This window comes from Dama dama, chromosome 25 (genome assembly GCF_033118175.1).
Source record: "Dama dama isolate Ldn47 chromosome 25, ASM3311817v1, whole genome shotgun sequence".
NCBI lineage: Eukaryota > Metazoa > Chordata > Mammalia > Artiodactyla > Cervidae > Dama > Dama dama.
Window position 1 is genome coordinate 26,248,771 of NC_083705.1, and position 22,303 is coordinate 26,271,073.

At 37.0% G+C, this 22,303-nt stretch overlaps 1 protein-coding gene across 3 annotated transcripts in view; it reads right to left on the reverse strand.

Annotated features, from left to right (window-relative positions):
* Window positions 1-22,303, reverse strand: part of NDUFAF2 (NADH:ubiquinone oxidoreductase complex assembly factor 2) — a 160,276-nt gene that overhangs the window by 35,420 nt on the left and 102,553 nt on the right. For all 3 annotated transcript variants that reach the window (XM_061129737.1, XM_061129736.1, XM_061129735.1), the window contains exon 3: window positions 13,861-13,901. In XM_061129737.1, the coding sequence (XP_060985720.1) occupies window positions 13,861-13,901 (41 nt within the window). The remainder of the gene's footprint in view (window positions 1-13,860; window positions 13,902-22,303) is intronic.

Consider the following 22,303-nt stretch of genomic DNA (forward strand, 5'->3'; position numbering starts at 1 on the left):
CAATGTTTTGAGAACCAAAGATTTATAGCATAAACTAACAAAAATTTCTAGCACAATTAATAAATAAATACCTATAGTTAGAGATGCTCACTAGCTTATGGTTAGAGTATAGACTCTGGGGAGCTCAAAACACACAAATGATTCACTTTCATCATTACTACACTTTTCTAGAGAAGCATGGCAAATTTCATATTTTCTCAGTTTTCACAAAGGTAGAGATCAATACCAAAGGGCCACCCTGGTAGCTCAACTGATAAAGAATCTGCCTGCAATGCAGGAGACCCCGGTTCAATTCCTGGATTGGGAAGATCCCCTGGAGAAGGAAACGGCTACCCACTCCAGTATTCTGGCCTGGAGAATTCTGTGGAAAGAGGTGCCTGGCAGGCTACAGTCCATGGGGTCGCAAAGAGTCGGACACAACTGAGCAATACCAAAGAAGGTACATAGAAAAGGCATCTCTAAGTGTCCTGCTATTGTGCTTCAAGTGCTTTTTTATATTCCTTTACTACGACAGTTAAGTGAAAACATCAGATACAAAGCAATAAACATACCAAATATGTGCCAATGAATACATGAGTAAATTAACTTGTTAGAAGTTAAGAGCTGTGCAGCCAGCCATAGGATTTGGGGTAATTTATTATTTCTAGGAAATATTATTGTTTACTAATTTTTAAATAAAACAAGGAAAAAAATCAAGTCAAGTCATAGTGTATAGGCCAAGTCACAGTCACAAAAGTGCCCCAAAATTACACTGGCAGGTATAAACTTCTAAGCTTCAGGCAGTCCTGACTGGGGACAAGCCTGCTCCCTGGTCTGGTTAAAGGCAGCCACAAATGAGTTAGGTAAGAAAGAGGTCAAATAACTGGCATAAACCTTGGCCCAACAGGGACCTTTCACTGTGGATGGTGGTAAACCCATTCAACCACATCTTTTCCTTTGGGGAGGCAGAAATGCTAGTAGGTAAATAAAGAATGGTACATTGATGAAGCTCAGGATATATCCTTTCCAATCTCGTAAACCAAAGATCTCATAGGACTATACCATTGAAGATACAAAGCTTCTGTGTAAACTTGCAATGAGATCCAGTTTCAGAAGGCAGTATGTGACTGTTTTTTCCTTGCAACCTTAAAGAATGAGACTAATTCAGTTTCACAGAGGAAAAAAGATGATACTAAAAATGGTTTACATATAATTTAACAGAGTTAAGACATCTAGGACAAACTGGTATGTACAACATACGTCTACAAAGAAATTATGTTACCTATTAAGCACATACTAGGTGCCTGATAAGTAATTGAATGAATAATAAAACCATAAGAGCATTAAATATTTAAAAAGGAATTCCCAAAACTAAACCACATTGATTCTTTTCCTTTTTTTATTGTTTCTTATACATATTGCCATGTAACTCATTAAGTGTTTTTGGTATTTTAGAATTTCAAGCATTTAATTTTTCAGTTTATTCTGAATATCTTATTTTTCTATCAGGGATCCAACATGTTCACTTAAAATATATGATTATAAGGTTTCACTGTATTCTTTTCAAAGGAAATATTTCACGTATATAAATAAATATGGTGGTGGTACTTTAGCCACTAAGCATGTCTGACTCTTGCGACCCCATGGAATGCAGCCTGCTAGGCTCTTCTGTCCATGGGGTTCTCCAGGCAAGAATACTGGAGTGGGTTGTCATTTCCTTCTCCAGAGGATCTTCCCGACCCAGGGATCGAACCCGAGTCTCCAGCATTGCCAGATTCTTTACCAACTTAGCTACAAGTGAAGCCCATAAATAAATATAGCTAATAATATAATATATGCCCATGTGCCCACCATCCAACTTAAGAAATAAAACACAACAAATATGACCAACTTAAGAAAGAAAACACTACAGGTATGACCACCATCCAATTTAAGAAAATAAAAACTAAAAGAAAAGAAAAGAAAAACTACAGATATGACCAAGAAAATACTGTGACCCCTTGTCCATACTGGCCTTCCCCAGCAGTAACAACTACATGCATGTTTTTATACTTCTACTACATCTTTATAGATCCATAAACAAAACAGCAGTGGTTTTTAAAACTGTTATATGCTCATCTCTTAAGACTTTTAAAAACTATGTACCACCGTGCTTATTTGACACTTAAATAATGGCAGTTTATTGTAGATTGAATGCATGCTTTAAACATTTTTGTCAAAGTTTTGGACTGCAGTTTAGTTTATTCAATTTATGGAAAATATAACCATATAACTTAATTGGCAAAACCAGTCCCCAATGTCAAATCCAATCACCCAAATCTGACTGTCAGAAAAAAGTCTAACTTAAATTTCAAATTCAAATAAAGTTGCTATTATGTGTGCCCATGACAACTTTCTCACTTTTGGAATTTTAGTATTAAGAGAGATAATGGATAGCTAGGTAGATAGAGACACTATAAGGCATGGGGTCTTGCCATGAGTTTGTCACCTGGATAAAATAATGTGTTGCCCCTTTCAATAATTTTTATTGAAGCTTTCTGTTTTGTTCTACAAGAGACTTTTCCTCAGGACAGATTCTCCAATGTCTCTTTGTTTGGTGCCCTGATTTTTAAATTCCAAGGCAATACACCATAGTTAGATTTAGGGTGGACAAGAAGTAAGCTTTTCTTCTGAAAGACAGATGATTATGAAAAAAGAAAGAAAGGAGTACTGGCAGACCAGAAGGATCTCCGGCAAATCTTTTTTAGGAAGGACTACTTATGAAAAGAGAGAACATGGAAATTAATTGCTTTAAAGCTATCCATACTTGTATATCCCACAGGAAGTCTTTGTGTACCCAGGGTACAGGTATCCCAGTTTGAAAACCACCAATCAACAGTAGGGGTTGACAAACTAGGATCCAGCTGCTGCCTGCCTTGTAAGCAAAGTTGGGTTGGGCACAGTCACACCCCCTGGTCTACATATTGTCCATGAGTGCTTTCAGAGAAAAAAATGGCAGAGTTAAATAGCTGCAACAGAGATTGTATCACAATGGCCACAATATTTACTATCAAGTGCTCTGAAGAAAAAACTTTGCTACCCTCATCCATCCGGGACTCGGTGATGGACAGGGAGGCCCGGCGTGCTGCGGTTCATGGGGTCGCAAAGAGTCGGACACGACTGAGCAACTGAACTGAACTGAACTCACCTACAGCACTGTGTGTGTGGTTTCTCAAATTCTTTCTTTAAATCAAAGTTATGTAAGGCCACATCGTCCTAAAAGGCTTATTATGAAAAATATTATTTCCTTCTCCTGGGAAACAACTACTTTATATTCTTCTGGCTGGTATTAATAGTACAGGCCAAACCAGGGAGTCACAAGAGTGTTGACAGCTATCAAGGAGACTTTGTTCCAACCCCTCCATAACATTCTTCTATTATCACTGCTTTATTTTTCAGTTTTAAGCATTATATATTAAGTTCTCATTACTGAAAATGAGGATTTATCCTGCTTCCCAGGTGTCTCAGTGGTAAAGAATCTGGCTGCCAATATAGGAGATGTAGGAGATGGGGTTCAATCCATGGGCTGGGAAGATCCCTTGGAGAAGGAAATGGCAACCCATTCCAGTATTCTTGCCTGGAAAATCCCATGGACAGAGGACCCTGGTGGGTTAAAGTCCAGTCCATGAGACCACAAACACTTGGACACAACTGAGCAAATGAACATATCCTCAATATAGCTATAGATCAATATTCAATATTTATATTAGTATTATGAATAAACACTATCAACAAGTGAGTTTTCTGTATACTAGGATTACTTTTCCTTTTTCTACCCAAGGTTTTTCTTGGAGATAATGACATTTATTTATTTCCCCCATACTTATCTGTAATTCAACTTTATATGTTCAGTATGTATGTGTTCATTTAATCCCTTTATTTTTCAGAATGTACCTCTTCCTTCATATTTGTCTAAAAAACAGTCTGTACTGTTTTCCCTTCCCCATGAATAAAACCTCCAGTTTTCAACTGGGTAGAGAAGTTGTATGGTTTTCAGACTTTCACAAAGGGAATTTAACAGTGTCCTTTTCTTTTTCTTCAGGAGATTTAACACTGATACAATGCTATCATTTAATACATAGTTTATGTTCAAATTTAAAGAAATATCCCAATGCTATCCTTTATAGCTAAGTTTTCTCCCCATTCAGGATCACATGTCACATTTAGTTGTCACGTTTAGTTTTTTTGCTGTTCATTACACTGACATGACTAGCCTGGAGTTTCATGAGGTTTTCTGGTTACTTCCTTGTGGATTGATTAAGGCTGTTCGTTAAAAAAAAAAAAAAATATATATATATATATATATATACATATATATTGTATATATATAATGATGTCTTACTCTCACTGCATTATACAAAGAGGCATACGTGATGTGAAGTCTGTTCTACTTGATACAACTTTTGACTAACTGCTTAATGGTATGGTGAAATTTGTCCACTATAAAGTTACTTTTTCTTCCTCTTTGTAATTAATAAGAAATCTGTAGGGCACCTTGAGATCATGTAAATATGCTATTCCCCAACAAAATTTGATCCAATGGTTTTAATATCCACTAATGATTTTTCCTTGAATTGATTATCACAATGACAGTTGAAAAATGGTGACTTTCCAACTCTATTATTTCTTCTACATTTATTGGTTAACACCTAATTGCTTCTTAAACAGATTTTCAACCAGGTTACTGTTTTTAGCATCAGCCTCAACTCCACTTTCAGGTTCCTGGAACTGCTAATTACTGAGCATTCTGGGGTTCTGTGGCTTAAACTGGGTTTCTTCTAAGCTTTTTTCTCTGTTAGGAGTCCTGCTTCTCAGATTTACTAAGTTTGCTAACATTTGCTCATCTGTTTTTCCAGTTTCTAAAACACTGTTACTGCTTTCGTGTCTTCAATTTTTCATTGACCTTGTAAATTTATGCTTTTAAAAATAAACCCTTTACTTTAATTTTCATTAAGCTCAAAAGGAGAAAGTAAACACATATGTTTAACTGACTAACTTTACTTAGAAGTCCATTTTTCTTTCCCTGCTTTCAAACTTTATATAAATGATAGTGCTTAGTCACTCAGACATGTGTGACTCTTTGTGACCCTTTGGACTGTAGCCCATAGACTCCCCTGTCCATGGGATATATCAGGCAAGAATACTGGAGTGGGTTGTTGTTTCCTTCTCCAGGGGATCTTCCCAACCCCGGGATCAAACCTGCATCTCCTATGTCTCCTGCACTGCAGGTGGTTATTTACCCACTGAGCCATTGGGGAAGCCCATAAATGGTATTGTGTCATATGAAACCTTCTGCAACTTGCTCTTTTTACTCAATATTATGTTTCTGAGACTTATCCATCTTGATACATGCATCTCTAGTTCATTCACTTTAAATGAATGATGTTATAACTCAGAGTATGAACTTGGTACAATTTTTTAATCCAATTTCACCACATTTCCAACAGTGATACTGTCAGCTTTAGGGTAGGGGGTCTATTTTTCCATTAGAACATACACTCCCCATGTAAGTCTGTAGAAAAATAGGATTATATATGCAAAATGTTAATCTTAAGACATTTCGATTCTGTAACTTATAAAATGAGCTAATAATACTAGGCACCAAGAACATGCTCGACAAATGTCAGTCACTTGGAGACAACAGTGAGATGGGCCTCAGAAATTCAGAGAGTCCTCTCTGAAAGTTAAATTGCAAGATAGGCCAGGGCAGAGATATGAAAAGAGTAAAACAAAAGAAGAGCTGCAGGGCCAGCAACATTTGACCATAATATAACTACTGTAATAGCAAAATAAATAATAGGTCAATTAGAAAAGAGAAGCAGAGAAAAAAAGGGAATCATAGATACAAATGCTGACATTCCATAAAAACTGTTCATGGGAAGAAAAATCTTAACAAGCATGTGGCAATTTTTTTCTATTCCAAATCATAAGGCTGTTCGTGTGGTCAGACTATCCCTATGGTGAGATGGACACAACAGGTGATTATGGGCCTGATGCAATTAAACATTAATTTTACTACTTAACTTTTCTCATCCAAATATCATACTCATATCCTACTGCTTTTCCCTATGCCAATTTAATTTCTTACTGTAAATTAATATACTGGAATTCTGGCAATACTTACAAACTCTCTTGTGTTTTAGTCGCTGTGATATCTTTCAAGAGCCAAATCACTTTGGACACAGATGAAAAATGAGTCATTGGAGCCTTCAGTCCAGATCTGAGAACATGGCCAAGTTAACAAGGTGCTACCTCGCAGCTCCAGCCTCTCCTTCGACTACAGTATCACCATGTAGCTTCATTCTCTACTCATTTCAAGAATCTCCTCTTCCTGTTTCACGGAGCATGCTTGTGGGCGTGTGTGCTCAGTCATACACAACTCTTTGTGACCCATGGACTGGGCCCACCAGGCTCCTCTCTCCATGTGATTTTCCAGGCAAGAACACGGGAGTGGGTTGCCATTTCCTTCTCCAGGGGATCTTCCTGACCCAGGCATTGAATCTGTGTCTCTTGGGTCTCCTGCATTGTCAGGCGGGTTTTGTTTTTTTTTTTTTTACCAGCTGAGCCACCAGAGAAGCCCTTCATTGAGCATATGTATTAAAAAGGAAGTGAGTAAGCTCTAATATTACCGCTTTCTTCTACTGTCTGTAAACCTACTGCTGAGTCACGTATTTTGTCAATACATTTATTCACTTTTTCAAACAAAAAATTGTGTTTCCTACTGTCTTGTCAGTATGAAAGGAAAAGCAACATTTCAAAATACTTACTATATGTGAATTCTAATAGGATATAGTTAGGACTATGAAAAGTTTACCTCATTAACTTCTGTGAAATGTTAATTCAACTTGTATTGAACTGATGAACAGATATTGAATGATATTGGCAACCTGAACTAAAATGTGAACTTTCATGAAAAAAAGTACAAGCAATGCTCAGTTTCAAAATATATTCAGTTTCTCAGGGTTATCTTATAGTTGGCTGCTGGAAATTCTAGCTCTGTCATACAAACCATGTAATATACTTACACGGCATTGAGATTTTCAAGTCTGTCAATAAAAGCCTATCTAATAATGAATCAGGTTCTGTGTTAAGTGCTTATGATATATAAATGAATAAGACATAATCCCTGTGCCATATAGCCCATAATATAGTCTGATAGATGAACAAATAAAATAAGTAATTATAATACTGAACTCAAAGGCTTATATAAGTGCACAAGGCAGTATAGCTATATCAAGAAAGAAATGACTAACTCTGAGTTAAGAAGCTGGGAGAAAAGTTGAAGAAAGCATTATACAATTTTGTTCTTGCTTCTAAATTTATTTTTATTTTTAATTGAAGGATAATTGCTTTACAGAACTTTTTTGTTTTCTGTCAAACACCAACATAAGTCAGCCATAGGTGTACATATGTCCTCTCCCTCTCAAGTCTCCCTCCCGTCTCCCCCTCCATCCCAACCCTCTAGGTTGATACGGAGCCCCTGCTTGAGTTCCCTGAGGCAAATAGCAAATTCCCATTGGCTATCTATTTTGCCAACAAAGGTCCGTCTAGTCAAGGCTATGGTTTTTCCAGTGGTCATGTATGGATGTGAGAGTTGGACTGTGAAGAAAGCTGAGTGCCGAAGAATTGATGCTTTTGAACTGTGGTGTTGGAGAAGACTCTTGAGAGTCCCCTGGACTGCAAGTAGATCCAACCACTCCATCCTGACGGAGATCAGTCCTGTGTGTTCACTGGAAGGACTGATGCTGAAGCTGTAACTCCAGTACTTTGGCTACCTCATGCAAAAAGCTGACTCATTGGAAAAGACCCTGATGCTGGGAGGGATTGGGGGCAGGAAGAGAAGGGGACGACAGAGGATGAGATGGCTGGATGGCATCACCGACTCGATGGACATGAGTTTGAGTAAACTCCAGGAGTTGGTGATGGACAGGGAGGCCTGGTGTGCTGGGGTTCATGGGGTCGCAGAGTTGGACACGACTGAGCAACTGAACTATAACTATCTATTTTACATATGGTAATGTAAGTTTCCATGTTACTCTCTCCATACATGTCACCCTATCCTCCCTTCTCCCCGTGTCCATAAGTCTGTTCTCTATGTTTGTTTCTCCATTGTGCCTTGCAAATAAATTCATCAGTACCATCTTTCTGGATTCCATATATGTGTGTCAGTATACAATATTTATCTTTCTGACTTACTTCACTCTGTATAATAGGCTCTAGGTTCATCCACCTCATTAAAACTGACTCAAATGTGTTCCTTTTTATGGCCGAGTAATATTCCATTGTGCACATGTACCACAACTTCTTTATCCATTCATCTGTCAACAGACATTCAGGTTGCTTCCATGTTCTAGCTATTGCAAAGAGTGCTGCAATGATTTTAGTATATGTGCTGCTGAAGTGAGCACTGCTGCAATGATTTTAAAGGGCTTTTTGAATGAAATTAAGCATGAGCAGAAGAGCCCAGTTGATGGAAGAGAAAGAAGACATTCAACTTGGGAAACAGCAAGGAGTACCTTCAAAGGTAGGATGGATATAGCAAATATAAAGAGGAAAGCTAGAAAGTTGGGCTGGGCATGAATCAGGAAGCTTAAATAGTATTTCAAGGAACTAGATTCTTTTGGCCAGAGCATCCCAAGAAGTGAGCCTAAAAACGGATTAAAAAAAAAAAAAAAAATGGATTCCTTCACCTTCAAGGTGGCCTATAACTGCTGAGTTATAGGGTAGGAAGAAACTGTCAGTTTTTTTTAACATGGTTATATAATTTTCCTACCAATCAGCACTGTAATGGTTATACATGTACATTTATTGTTGCTCTAGTTACGGCTACTGTCGATCTTCTAAATTTTAGCCATTTTCATAGATGCGTGATGGCATCCCATTATGATGACTAGTGATGTTAAGTATCTTTCCATATGCTTAGTGGCTATCCTTGAATCTTATTAAAGCCAATTCAAGATTTTCACCCCATTTTTATTAGCTTTGTCTTCTATCATTGAGTTGAAGTGGTTTTTATACAGTCTGAATACAAGTCCTTTGTCAGCTACATGTAAGGGATTATTTTCTCCCAGTCTGTTCCTTTCTTCATGTTCTCTTTTGATTTGAGCGTTAGTTTTTAACTTTGATTAGGTTCAGTTTATCAGTGTTTCTTCTTATGATGGTGCTTGCTGTCTCCTGTCTTTCCCAAAGTTGTAAAGATATCCCACTGTTTTCTCCTTTTTCTATAATTTTATTTCATTTATTTCTTGCTGTGCTGGGTCTTCGCTGTTATTCAGGCTTTTCTCCAGTTTCAGCGAGTGGGGGCTACTCTTCATTGTGGTGCACACGTTTCTCATTGTGGTTTCTCTTGTGAAGGGCATGGGCTCTCGGATGCACGGGCTTCAGCAGTTGCAGTTAATGGGCTCTCGAGCACAGGCTCAATAGTTGTGGCTCGCTGGTTTAGCTGCTCTGTGGCATCTGGGATCTTCCCGGATCAGGGATCAAACCCGTGTCTCCTGCACTGGCACACAGATTCTTTGCCACTGAGTCACCAGGGAAGCCGTCCACTATGTTTTCTGGTAGAAGCATTATAGTCTTAACTTTTACGTTTAGTTTAGGATCCACACCTTTAATTAATATCTGGGTATGATGTGAGGGAGGGATCGAGTTCAGCTTTTCCATATGGATATTATTCTAACACCACTTGTTATAAGGACTCTTCATTTCTAATGGTGTTCCTTTGGTGCTACTGCCAAACACCAGCTGGTTGTACACTATTTCTAAACTCTCTATTCTTTTCCATTTATTTGTTTATATATCCTTACACCAGTACCATGCTCTTAATTATTATGGTTTTAGACTGAGTCTTAAAGTCAGTCTTCTAATTGTTAGAGCATAAGTCCTCTGACTGCTGTCTCCTTTTTCATGACTGCTTTCAGCTACTCTAGGTCCTCTGAATTTCCATATATATTTTAGAATCAGCATGCTGATTTCCACCAAAACAAGTCTAATGGGATTTTAACTGGATTTTTACTTGACTGAGTCTGTAGAGAAGTGGTTCACAAAGTACAGGCTCTGGATCAGCAGCATTAGTTAGCATCACCAGGGAATGTGCAATAAATGCAAATATTCAGGCCTTACTCCAGACTTTGTGGATCAAAAACTCTGGGGAAAAGGTTTATATTATAACACAATTTGTGTTATAATAAGGCTTCTCTGTAACTGATGCATGACAAAGTGTTAAGAATTACTGCTGCAAATCAGTAGGTTTTGGGAGAACTAACACCTTAGCAATATTAAATATTCCAATCAATGAACAGATATATCTCCCCATTAATTTAGGTCTTCCTTAATTTCTCTTACCAAGGTTTCATAGTTTTAAGTCTACATGTCTTGCATATAGTTTGTTAAATTTATATCAGGGTATTTTATGCTTTCTGATGCTACTGTAAATGGTAATTCTAATTGCTACTGGCTACCTTCAGCCATGAGCCTGGGAGGCTACAGTCTATGGGGCTGCAAAAAAGTTGGACATGACTTAGTGACTAAATAACAAACCTTTAGCCACAGTCTATATGATATGGCAGAAGTCTATTTGGGGGTGGGAGTTCACTAACAGATTTGAAAAAAAGTAGAGAACTCAAATTACTGGCAGCATCTTAAAAAACTAGTTTCAAAAGCTATGCACTAACAGGAGGTTGTTTCCAATGAATTGACCAAACGTATTAAGCATGAGCATCTACAAAGATCACAAAAAGAAGGACAACCCGACACAACGCTCTCCTGTAGTCTTGCCAAACACTTTATACATTCTTGACAAAAAGATCAAACATCAACATCTAGCTGCTGGATCCAGCTGCCAATTTGGAAGACAGAGGAACGGGAGAACATGTTGGATTACGCAGAGAACATGCGTGCATGCATGCTAAGTCACTTCAGTTTTGTCCAACTCTTTGAGACCCTTTGGACTGTAGCCCACCAAGCTCCTCTGTCCATGGGATTCTCCAGGCAAGAATACTGGAGTGGGTTGTCATGCCCTCTTCCAGGGGAATCTTCCCAACCCAGGGGTCAAACCCACATCTCTTATGTCTCCTGCATTGGTAGGCAGGTTCTTTACCACTAGCACCACCTGGGAAGCCTACACAGAGAGCATAAGATTAGCAAAATCTAGACTGTGGCAAACTTTGGGTGGTTTTTTCAATAGATAAATCTGTCAGGAAATAAAAGGGATGGAGGAAGAACATATAAACTGACAGAGACTTAAGTATGAAGTTTTTACAAAACAGGCCAAGTCTAAACTATAGTGTACATTTGGTTGAGAAGAAAGATTATTTAAACATGTGAGGAAATGGTTACTACAAAAGTCAGGGTTCCAGGTTGCTTTTGTGGGTAGGAAGGAGGTTGTATTGAGATGGGGCATATGAGTAGCTGGCAAAGTTGTATTTCTTGATCTGGGTGGAATTTGCATTATAATAACCTATTATATTATATTTGCCTTATAATCAACCTTATAATTAAACAATCCCATTTAATTCTTGTGGTTTTCTGTATACATGCCTTATTTTTCTTGTAAATGGGTTTTTCCTCTCCCTTAATATGATATATGTAGAATCTGGGATTGAAAAGTTTGTAAGTTGTCATGGTAGAATGGTGTTTGGTGATGATACGAACTAAGGTATGGTTATGGAAGTGGTTGTTCTTTGAGCTAGGCATACAGGTGTGAGGACAAAGTCAAAGAACTAGACAGTGACAGAAAAAAAAATGGAAGTCTAGTTTTAATCTCTGCCATCAGTGTGGGAGAGTGCCCTGGACACTAGCAAAGATAAAAATGATGAACAGGTTGAAAGACATCTACTTAGATTGCAAAGGTACTACACTCTCCTGGGCCCACAATATGGAAGAATATTTTAGAAACGATAGGGGAAAGATCCTACTTTCTTTCTATGCCTTGTAGGAAAATGGGCACAATCCACTTTAAGGAAAGAAGAGACTATGTTTTAGACACAGGTAGATTTTAGTAGAGGTTCTGTGGTAGAGAAAATTCCTAGAACAATATTAAATGTGAATGGTAATTTGCTAATAAAAAAAATTGGAAATTCCTGAAACACAATGGAAAGGATCAGGAGGGAGAGAAAAGGATGTGTGTGTGTGTGTATTGGGGGCCCACAGACATGGGGGCTCTTCTGTATAAAGAACACTGCAATTAATAGTATATTTGAAAAGAGGAAACACAGGGCTCCTTTTCAGATATTTGAGAACGTGAGCACCATGGATGGAATGACTTGGTCTCACTGTTTTAACTGGAGCTTGTCTGAGATGATGGGATTACCTAACATTTACAGGAGTGGTGACTTAGGCCTGATAATTGCAGGTATTTCCATCTAATCACTTTACATGTATCAATGTTTCCATGAAAGAAGGCTTCCAAAGTCCTGAGGATAGAAGAAGCACCCTTTTCTCTAAGAACAGTAGCTCTTATTATAGCCAACGCAAGAAGGGCTCCTTGATCCATCCTTACCACTGGAAACCACAGAAGATACTTCTGCATACTGGATCACACGGATTTTTTTCCCACTTTTATTCAGAGTAGGACAAGGCCAAGGTGGAAGCAACATATAAAGCTAGAAATAGGCTTAGTGATATGCTCACTTAGACCTTGGTCAGACAAACACTGATAGGGTCAGTCCAGGAGGTATGGAACAGTAAAGACAGGTATGCTAATTTACAGGTTATCCTATATCCTGCCTTGGAGTACCCACCTCTTAAAAAGTGTGGCCTGAGTATTGGAACTCATTTATGTTGTCAACAGGGTTTGTGATAGGGAGGGAAAAGAAGAATCCTCAATAGCAGAAGAAAAGGAATAGGCAGTATATTAATGAACTTGAAAACTTGCCTTCTATGAAATATATTTATCTCTTACAAACATTTTGCTACTGTTTTAAAATAAAAATTATGAAACAATTGTTTTGAAATTATGAAATAACCATGTTTTTTTCTTTTTTAAAAATCTATTTTCAGTTGAAGGATAATTGCTTTACAATATTGTGCTGATTTCTGCTATTGAAATAACCATGTTTTAAAAACACAAATACCACAGTTTTGCTACGTTTTTCATTCTGCATACCACCAAAATTATGCTTCTAAAGCTTTTATTTTGGCTGCTCCATGTAGCTTGCAGGATCTTAGTTCACCAATTAGGAATAGAACCCAGGCCCTAAGCAGTGAAAACGTGAAGTCCTAACCACTGGACCACCTGGGAATTCCCTATGTTTGTAGTTTTAAATACAGATTCAACTATTAGTTACTGAGTGCTACCTATTACCTGTTAATTGTATATTTTAAAGTTTCTTCAGCTACCTGATGGCATTAAATTTACATGCAAATTGCAAATTTTTATAGTTTTATATAAAATTAAGGGCAAAAATAAACAGCATGATTTGGATAGGACCAAGAGATTCACTGTTTCTTAACTCTTCCACCAAAGCATCCATATGAGAACAGAGAACTCCCTGAGGCCAGGGAAATGTTCTGATGCAAGCTGCTCTAAGTCCAAACATCCTCTAAAGTATTTTTATTTTGTTTTTAAATTTTTATCACTTCATTGTGCTCGCTTCGGCAGCACATATATTAAATTTTTATCACTTCATTTAAAATTTTATATAAATTTTGTTATATTCCATGATTTTTACATTTATTTTATTGTAAAAATGTTTGAAGTTATTTTCTATGGAGTAAAATTAACATTTTGGAGAGGTGGCATCACACATGTTTTAGAGGTTTCACGTATCTCTGAGAGTACAAACTCTCAACTGAGAAGCACAGCATTACAGACACGTATGTGAATATTTTCTTGTGTATTCTTACCTCCATAGTAGGCGGAGTCTTTCTTGTTTTTCTGATCCAAGCTAGAAAGAAAAATAATAACTAAATGTAAGTTTTCTATAAACTGCACAAACATTTTATTTACTCATGCATGAAACAAATATGTATTAAGCACCTGCTATACATTGTCTTAGGGCTTCCCAGGTGGTGCTAGTGGTAAAGAAGCCGCCTGCCAATGCAGGAGTCGTAAGAGGCGTGGCTTCGATCCTTGAATCGGGAAGATCCCTCAAAGGAGGGCATGGCAACCCACTCCAGTATTCTTGCCTGGAGAACCCCATGGAAAGAGGAGCCTGGCAGGTTACAGTCCATGGGGTCGCAGAGTCAGACACGATTAAAGCAACTTAGCACGCATGCATGTTTTAGGCACTAGAGATACAACAGGGAACCAAACGTGTTCCCTCCTCTTCTGGAGCATATATACTAGTGAAGGGGCCACAGAAAAGAATCACCAAAACATATGTCAGGTAATGATCTGTGTCATAAAAAAACTTGAGTGTGGGGAGACTGTCGAGGGGATAGTTTCATAGCTAAAAATCATACCTCATAAGCATCTGAATTCAATTTAGTGTAAATAATGGCATATAGGCCAAATTATAATGCAGTAAATGACATTAAACTTATCCTGGTAACGTTAACCAATTATTGCTCAATATATAAAAGAATGGATGGAGAAAAGTTTTCATTTTCAGAGACTTCTCTTCTAATCTGTTGTAGCAAGCATTCTATCTCCTATGGTCGGTATAACAGGCCTTAAGCTCCAGCACTTGGGAGATGAGATGCACAGCAGAAGAGTTCATACTTGTTAAGTGCCTACTGGACATGGGGCACTGCGTTAGATGCTTCATAGCAACAGGAAGGGAGTGGAGGCGGCTGCCTCTGAGGAAGTGTGTCAGAATCACAAGAAGACATGTGATACAGTGCTTAGAAGAGCAGAGGCAGAATTTGGGGGTTCAAATCCCCCCTTAAGTACTTACTAGCTGTGTAACCTGAGGCAAATTATTTAATTTCTACACATCAGATTCCTCATCTATAAAATTATAATACTAGTATCTACATTTTAAGATTATTGTGAAAGTTATATGAAATAATATACATAAATTCTTAGCTCAGAGTCTGGCATACAGTAAACATAAAAGCCTAAGTTTTTACTATTTTTCAATAAACCTCTATTTTTTTTTTCATAACAGATTCCGAAAAACAAAGATCAACAAAATTTGCTTGACTTATGAGGACATATGCTGATATACTGCAAGAAATATGGTCTTTGAAAAGTAGAAACTATTTTATCACTTTAGTTGGTTCAATCTTCATTACAAAATTGTGAAGAATGCTTATTTTATAGAAAAATTAAATAACTTTCCCAAGTTTACACATTAAGCAGTAGTGGTGGAATTTGAATCCACATCTGACCCTGTCTCTGGCTGCAAAAACCATCCGTGCTCTACTAAGCAGTTTCTCAAAGTTTATAAGCAACAAGCAAGGAACGCTAAACTAGGAAGAAAAATAGGTCACAACACTAACTACATGTCAGAAACTAAGCATTATTAACCCCATCTTAAAGACTGGGAAACTGAAGTTCAGGAAGATGAAGCAACTTGCCAAAACTCACATATCTGGCAGGTAACAGACAGAGAATCAAATGCTGGTTTAACTGGCTCTAAAATCTGAGCTCTGTCCATTCACCAGCCACCTTCTCTTCTGACAGGTTAGTTCCAGTAGCCTGCCTGCTCCAAGTAATGTAGTAGGACCCATTCTCATGACAAGACCAGTAGTGAATGACTGTGAGGGAGGAAAGAGCAACATTCGGTTGTGGGCCTGTAACTGGTTATTTCTCCCTGTTCTGTTCGCTCTGGCACTAACCCCATACATGTATTTTCAATACAGTACCCAGCGTTTTGCCTTCTCTATCTATTCCTGTTTCTGAACTTCGATCCCTATTGTTATCATCTGCATTCTCTTCTTTTTGGCTTCCAGCTCTATTTAGTTCATTTTTAGCCACAACTTGCACAGATTTTATATTCCTTTCTAGGCTGGAAGTTTGTCAAAGGCAGGATGTATCCATGGGAGATTTATTTATCTACTACCTAAATGCTTCGAAAGAGTAGGTACTTAAATACAGTTGTTGAATGAGTACTCCCACTATAAAAATACTCACTGTAATGGGATTTTGACCTGTATTAAAAAAAAATTCAGCTTAGCAATATCAAGATTCTTCTGCACAATCAAGGAAATAAGTAAGCTATGGAATTTTTCAACTGCCTCTTCATAGTCAAAATATTGTCTCTATTTATGGGTACTTTTCTCCCTAGGAAAGAGACTGCATTTAAAATAATTCACTATGAGCCACGTACCTTAAAAATGTTTTAAGCAATAAATATTCAGTTCTGATGTAGAGTAGAAAGTTAATTCAGAAAAATCAACTGCTGGAGGGGGGCGTTGACAACCTATAGACTGCAAGCAAAACTGTAACTTGTGGATTGCTTTTTATTTTTTATTTTAATGGCTGAAAAAATAACCAACAAAGAACAATATTTCATGACAGATGAAAATTACACAGAATTCAAATTTCAGTGTCTGTAAATAAGGTTTTACTGGAACACATTCATACTTATTTATTTACATATCTATTATAACTTGTGCTACACTGGCAGAGATGAGTAAGCTGTAACAAAGACCATATGACCTGCAAAGTCTAAAATATTTAGCATCTGGCCCTTTAAGGAAAAGTTTGCCAATTTCTGTGCTAGGGCTACCGTTAAGTATAATCCTTTTAGCAACAATTATATATCTTGATTTAAAAACACTTTCACATATTATCAAAAATAAAAGTCATTATTATTACACTTTTTTCACTTTGTTGTACACCTGCATCTAACACAATATTGTAAATCAACTATACTCCAACAAACATTAAAAAACAAAACAAAAAAACCCTCCAAAAAACGAATACACTTTTTATCTGATTGCCATGTATTCTAGAGTCTGTGAACACTAGCATGGACATTAGATCATCCAAAAAAGTATAATGGCACAATAACGCACTGTCACTATGAGAAAAACAACAATTTGTCTTACTGATGAGTCTATCAAACAGAATTTTCAATTTTTTTTTCATAAGGTTGAGAAAAGAAAAAATACTTCAGTAGAATCCAAATCCAACAATCCAAAATTTTTTACAGATTTATTTATTTATTTATGGCTGCACTGGGTCTTCATGGCTGCGTGTGGGCTTTCTCTAGTTATGGCAAACAGGAGCTACTCTCTAGCTGTGATGTGCAAGCTTCTCATTGAGTGGGCTTCTCTTGTTGCTGAGCATAGGCTCCAGGTGCACGGGCTTCAGCAGTTGTGGCTCGCAGGCTCTAGAGTGAGGGCTCAGTAGTTGTGGTACACAGGCTTAGTCATCCTGTGACATGTGGGAATCTCCCAGGACCAGGGATTAAACCTGTGTTCCTAGCATTAGCAAGCGGATTCTTAACCACTGGATCACCTGCAAAACCCTCAAATAATTTTTTTTTAATTCCAAGGTAGATTAATAGGCTGAAGAAACTCTGATATGTGTTTTTCTAAACCCTACTGGTTTTGTATAAGTTTATAAAATTCATTCATAGATATAATATTAAGTATTAAGGTAATATATTAATACAACCTAGACTATTCATTCTCATGAGACACTGTTTTCTAAGGAAAGATATCAGGGCTTCCTTTAACTTTGTTTTAAATGGTTCAAGGAAAAGAGATTTTTATTTAGATAGATACATGCAATTTCTGAAATAAATAATCCTACAATATTTATAATTCTACAATAACCAGATACTTGAAATGTCTTCTTGAGATGATGGTTGATGCCTGTTCAGTGTTATGTATCCAATAAAGGTTACAGCTGGAAATTTTCAATGTTATCACTCATTTATTTAATCATCCCTAGTTTCCCAATCACTACATACAGCAAAGGAAATGTCTTGCTGAAGGCTGGCAAAGGTTATAAGGAGGAAGGAACAGAAATAAGCACTAATATCAAATCATTACATTTCTTTTTTTTTAAACTCAGAACAATCTGGAACTGAAGCTCTATTCAATTACAAATTATATAATGATTTTGCCATTGCTAATTATATTTGTATGATGGATTCTGTATCAGTCTTCATTATAATGTAACTATTGTTTGAACAGAATATAGCAAGATAACTGGACAGTTTATGCCTTAGGATCCTAGCATTCTTTCACCAATGTTCATTGGCCTTCTCATCAGTATGCATGAGGTTTTCACTGAACTTTAATACTCTTACTGGACTATAACACACTATAATGAGTGTAAAAGTGAACATGCAAGTTGAAGTTCCCATTAACCACTAAAAAAGACTAGAAGATGCAGGCAGGAAAATACTTTATGAAGCACACCTTCTTCAAAATTCTGTAAGAACTGAAAATGGCTAATACACTTTTAGAAGTAGTATCAACAGGGGCTGAGGTAAATGAGACATTTATCACTAGATTCAGTAGGTGACCATTCAGAACGAAATTACAGGTAGACACACCATAAAGAACTTATTAAAAAAAAATCTGTATAAACTGTATTAAAAAAAGACAAAAAAAGACATGTTTAACTACAAAAATTCTTCAAATATATTATAAAATGAGTTATTTTCTAATTATTGACTCTAAAAAGTTTCTTAAGGATATTATTAGATTTAGTTGGCATAATTAAGTTACAAATTTTGTGATGTTCATGGCTATTATTGTTCTTTTTCCTTAATCAACTTTATTGAGGTATAATTTACATACAATACAGTAAAACCATTTTAAGTGTGTAATTCCACGAGTTCTGACAAGTGTACACAACTGTGTGACTAGCACCACAATCAGTGTATAGAATATATCATCACCCTAAAAGTTCCCAAGTGTCTGACTACATGCAAACACCCACCTTAACTCACCCATAGCCCCCAACAAGTGGCGCTTTCTGTCACTGTTGATTACTTTTGCTTATCTACAATTTCATATAAGTGGAATCTTACATACTCTTTTGTACTCAACATAATGTTCCTCTGTTACTGTATACAGAAGGCAGACTCTGAAGGTAGCCTGACAACACCCACCACCTGGTGATCGTGTCTCTGTATGATCTCTTCTCCTTGAGTGAGCTCAAAACCTGTGACTTATTTCTAACTATGAAAATACGGCAAAGGTTATGGGATGCACATGATTGTATGATGATGTTACACAAATACAGCAATCTTTCTTGTTGAAGTCTCTCTTTCCCTTGCTGGCTGTAAGGAAAAAAGGTCATGTTGGGGAATATCATGTGGCAAGTAACTGCTGGTGACCTCTAGTAGGTGATGATGGTCTCTGGCCAACATCAATCAAAAAACTGTTTTTCACAGCCCTACAACCATGAGAAACTGGATGCTTCCAACAACTACACATGTGTAAAAGTGGGTCCATCCACACTCAAGCATCCAGATGAGGATGTGAGACAGGCTGGGACCTGCGACCCTTTGTTGCAGTGCTTGCCCTTGGCCAAATGTCTCCTCCAGCAACAAAATACAAAGAAACTATGAGGGACTAAAAATAACTATGTGCATGCACAGCTGGGGAAAATTATGAACAATAAGACATAAAAAGACCAGAAGAAAGAAAGGGAGCTATTGTTTAATAGGTACAGAATTTCAGTTTTAAAAGATGAAAAGAGTTATGGAAACGGATGGTGGTGACAGCTCTACAACAAAGTGAATGTATTTAGTACGACTCAATTGTACACTTAAAAATGATTAAGATAGTAAGCTTTATGCTATACATATTTTAACACAATTAAAGAATAGTGCTGAAAAAACTGGCTATTCATATCCATGTCCAAATTGACTGATAGCTACACCATGCACAAAATATAATTCAAAATGAATCAGAGATATAAACGTAAAACCACAAGCTCTAAAACTTCTAGAAGAAATCACCAAAGAAAATATTTGTGAGCTTGGGTTAGGCAAAAATTTGCTACATACAACACCAAAAGCATGAGGAGGCATAAAAGAAAAAATGATAAATCTGATTTCATTAAAATCAATAATGTGTCCTCTTCAAGCAGCACAGGGAAGAGAATAAAAACACAGACTGGGAAAAAATATTTGCAAATCACATGTATGGTAAAGACTTGTATAGAGGACATACGAGAAATTCTTAAAAGGAAACAAATAGGGGAAAAAAGCCAACCAAATAAAAAATAGCTGGGCAAAAAGAAGAAGATGTACAGATGGCGCAGCGGCTCCACTTAACAACTGCTATCAAGTGTAAATGACCCAAATGTCTTTCAGCTGGTGAACAGATTAAACAAACTGGTATATCAACATGATAGAATTCTACTCAGCAATAAAAAGGAATAAACTACTGATTCATGCAAGAACAAATGAATCTCAAATGCATTAAGCTCACTGAAAGAAAGCTGTCTTCCACTTCTACCCAAGATGGAGCAACAGGGACAAATGATATGAAATAGCAATTTTCAAGACTGGACATTGAGTAATAAATACCGTGGTCCCTGAGAATGCAAAGTAAACAAGAATTACCCTTACAATTGCCTCAGCTCAATGCTCTGACAGTTTCTAGGCTGTGGCAACAGGGAGGGGATCCAGCCAAAACCCACCATACTATCTAAATTATGGAGATGAGGCTGAGAGTCCAGGGAGAACAGGGTGCCTAAAATTCACAGGATAGACTACCAGACAGGAAACTGCTACAGAGACTATACTCTGGATGGAGATCGGCAGAAGATCAAGTATTCAGCAGAGCACTGCTCAGTTCAGGTGAGCGAGGAACTCTGGACGTCAGGAAGAGAACCACTTGAAAAGGATCAGAAGGAACAGAACTCAGGATTTGCACAGGGTCAAGAGCAATGTCAATTTCCTCCACCCAGAGTGGAAAACCTCTTTATCGACGGGGCAGAGTAGAGTGCTGAGAAATGATTTGCATCAACAGTGCAGAATTATTAGTTTAGATTAAACTATGCTCTAGTCCCATCTAACAAATCTTAAAAGTCAGCCCTGAAAGAATCAACCTGTTTCCCAGTAATGTAACTGTCTCAGAACAAAGCTCAAATATACATACACACACACACACACACACATGAACACAGAAATATCCACTATCCAATTAGGCAAAAAATTTAAATGTCTGACATCCAATCAGATATTGCCGAGCAAACAAAGAAGCAGAAAAACGCTTCCCATACTGAGGAGAAAAAAAATCAACTTACCCAAACCAACTGAAAACAGATACAGATGGTAGAATTAGAAGACAAGAACATTAAAACAGTTACAACCGCACCCCATATGTTCAAAAAGCTAAGCGAAAGTTTGAACATGTTAAGCAGAGACCTGGAGATACAAAACAGACCCATATTAAACTGGTAGAGATGAAAACTACAATGCCAACATGAAAAATACTCTGGATGGATGAATAGTTATTTGACATTGTGAAGAAAAATATTAGTGAACTTGAAGATACAGCAAGAGAAACTATACAAACTGAAACTCAAAGAGAAAAAAGCTTCTACAAGTAAACAGAACATCTGTGAGCTGTGATACAGCTTCGAGCAGCTTAACGCTGCGAATGGAGGGCCTGAAAGACAGGACAAAGCAGGACACAGGAAAAATGTTTGAAGAAATGGTGGCCAAAATTTTTCTAAATTTGATGGAAACCAAATCAGTAGGTCTAAGAAGCTGAAGAAACATTAAGCACAAGAGATTATATTATGGTACATCATAATCAAATTGCTCAAAACCAATTAAAAAAAGAAAAACTTTAAATCAGCCAAAGGAAAAAATACATATCACATAAATACAGATAAAGATAAGCATGACAACAGATTTCTCAACAGAAACCATGTAAGGTAGAATATGTTAAAACTACAGACAGCAAAGCAGCTATCAACCTAGAATGTTACATGCAGAGAAATATCTTTAAAACACCTTTAAAAATATATCTCAGACATGCAAAAGTTGAAAGAGTTCAATGCCAGTAGACTCACATTTAAAGAAATGTTAAAGGAAGTCTTATAGACTAAAAGAAAATAATTCCAGATGGAAATCTGGATCTCCAAACAGGACTGAAGAACATTAGAAATGCTAACAATATGGATAAATGTTATATTTCTCTTATTAATTAAACATCTCTAAGTGCTAGCTCACTGTTTCAATAAAAATGATGTAGACTGTGGATTATAACATATGGAGAACTAAAATACATGACAGTAACAGAAATGTTAGAAAGAAAAAATGGTAGTATACTTCTATAAGGTTCTTGTACTCTGTATGAAGTAGAATAACTACATAAAGAAAGACTCTGATATGTTGAAGATGGTAGTCTACAAAACCTGAGGCAGCCACTAAAATAAGAAATCAAAGGAATATAGCTGACAACCCACAAAGGGAAA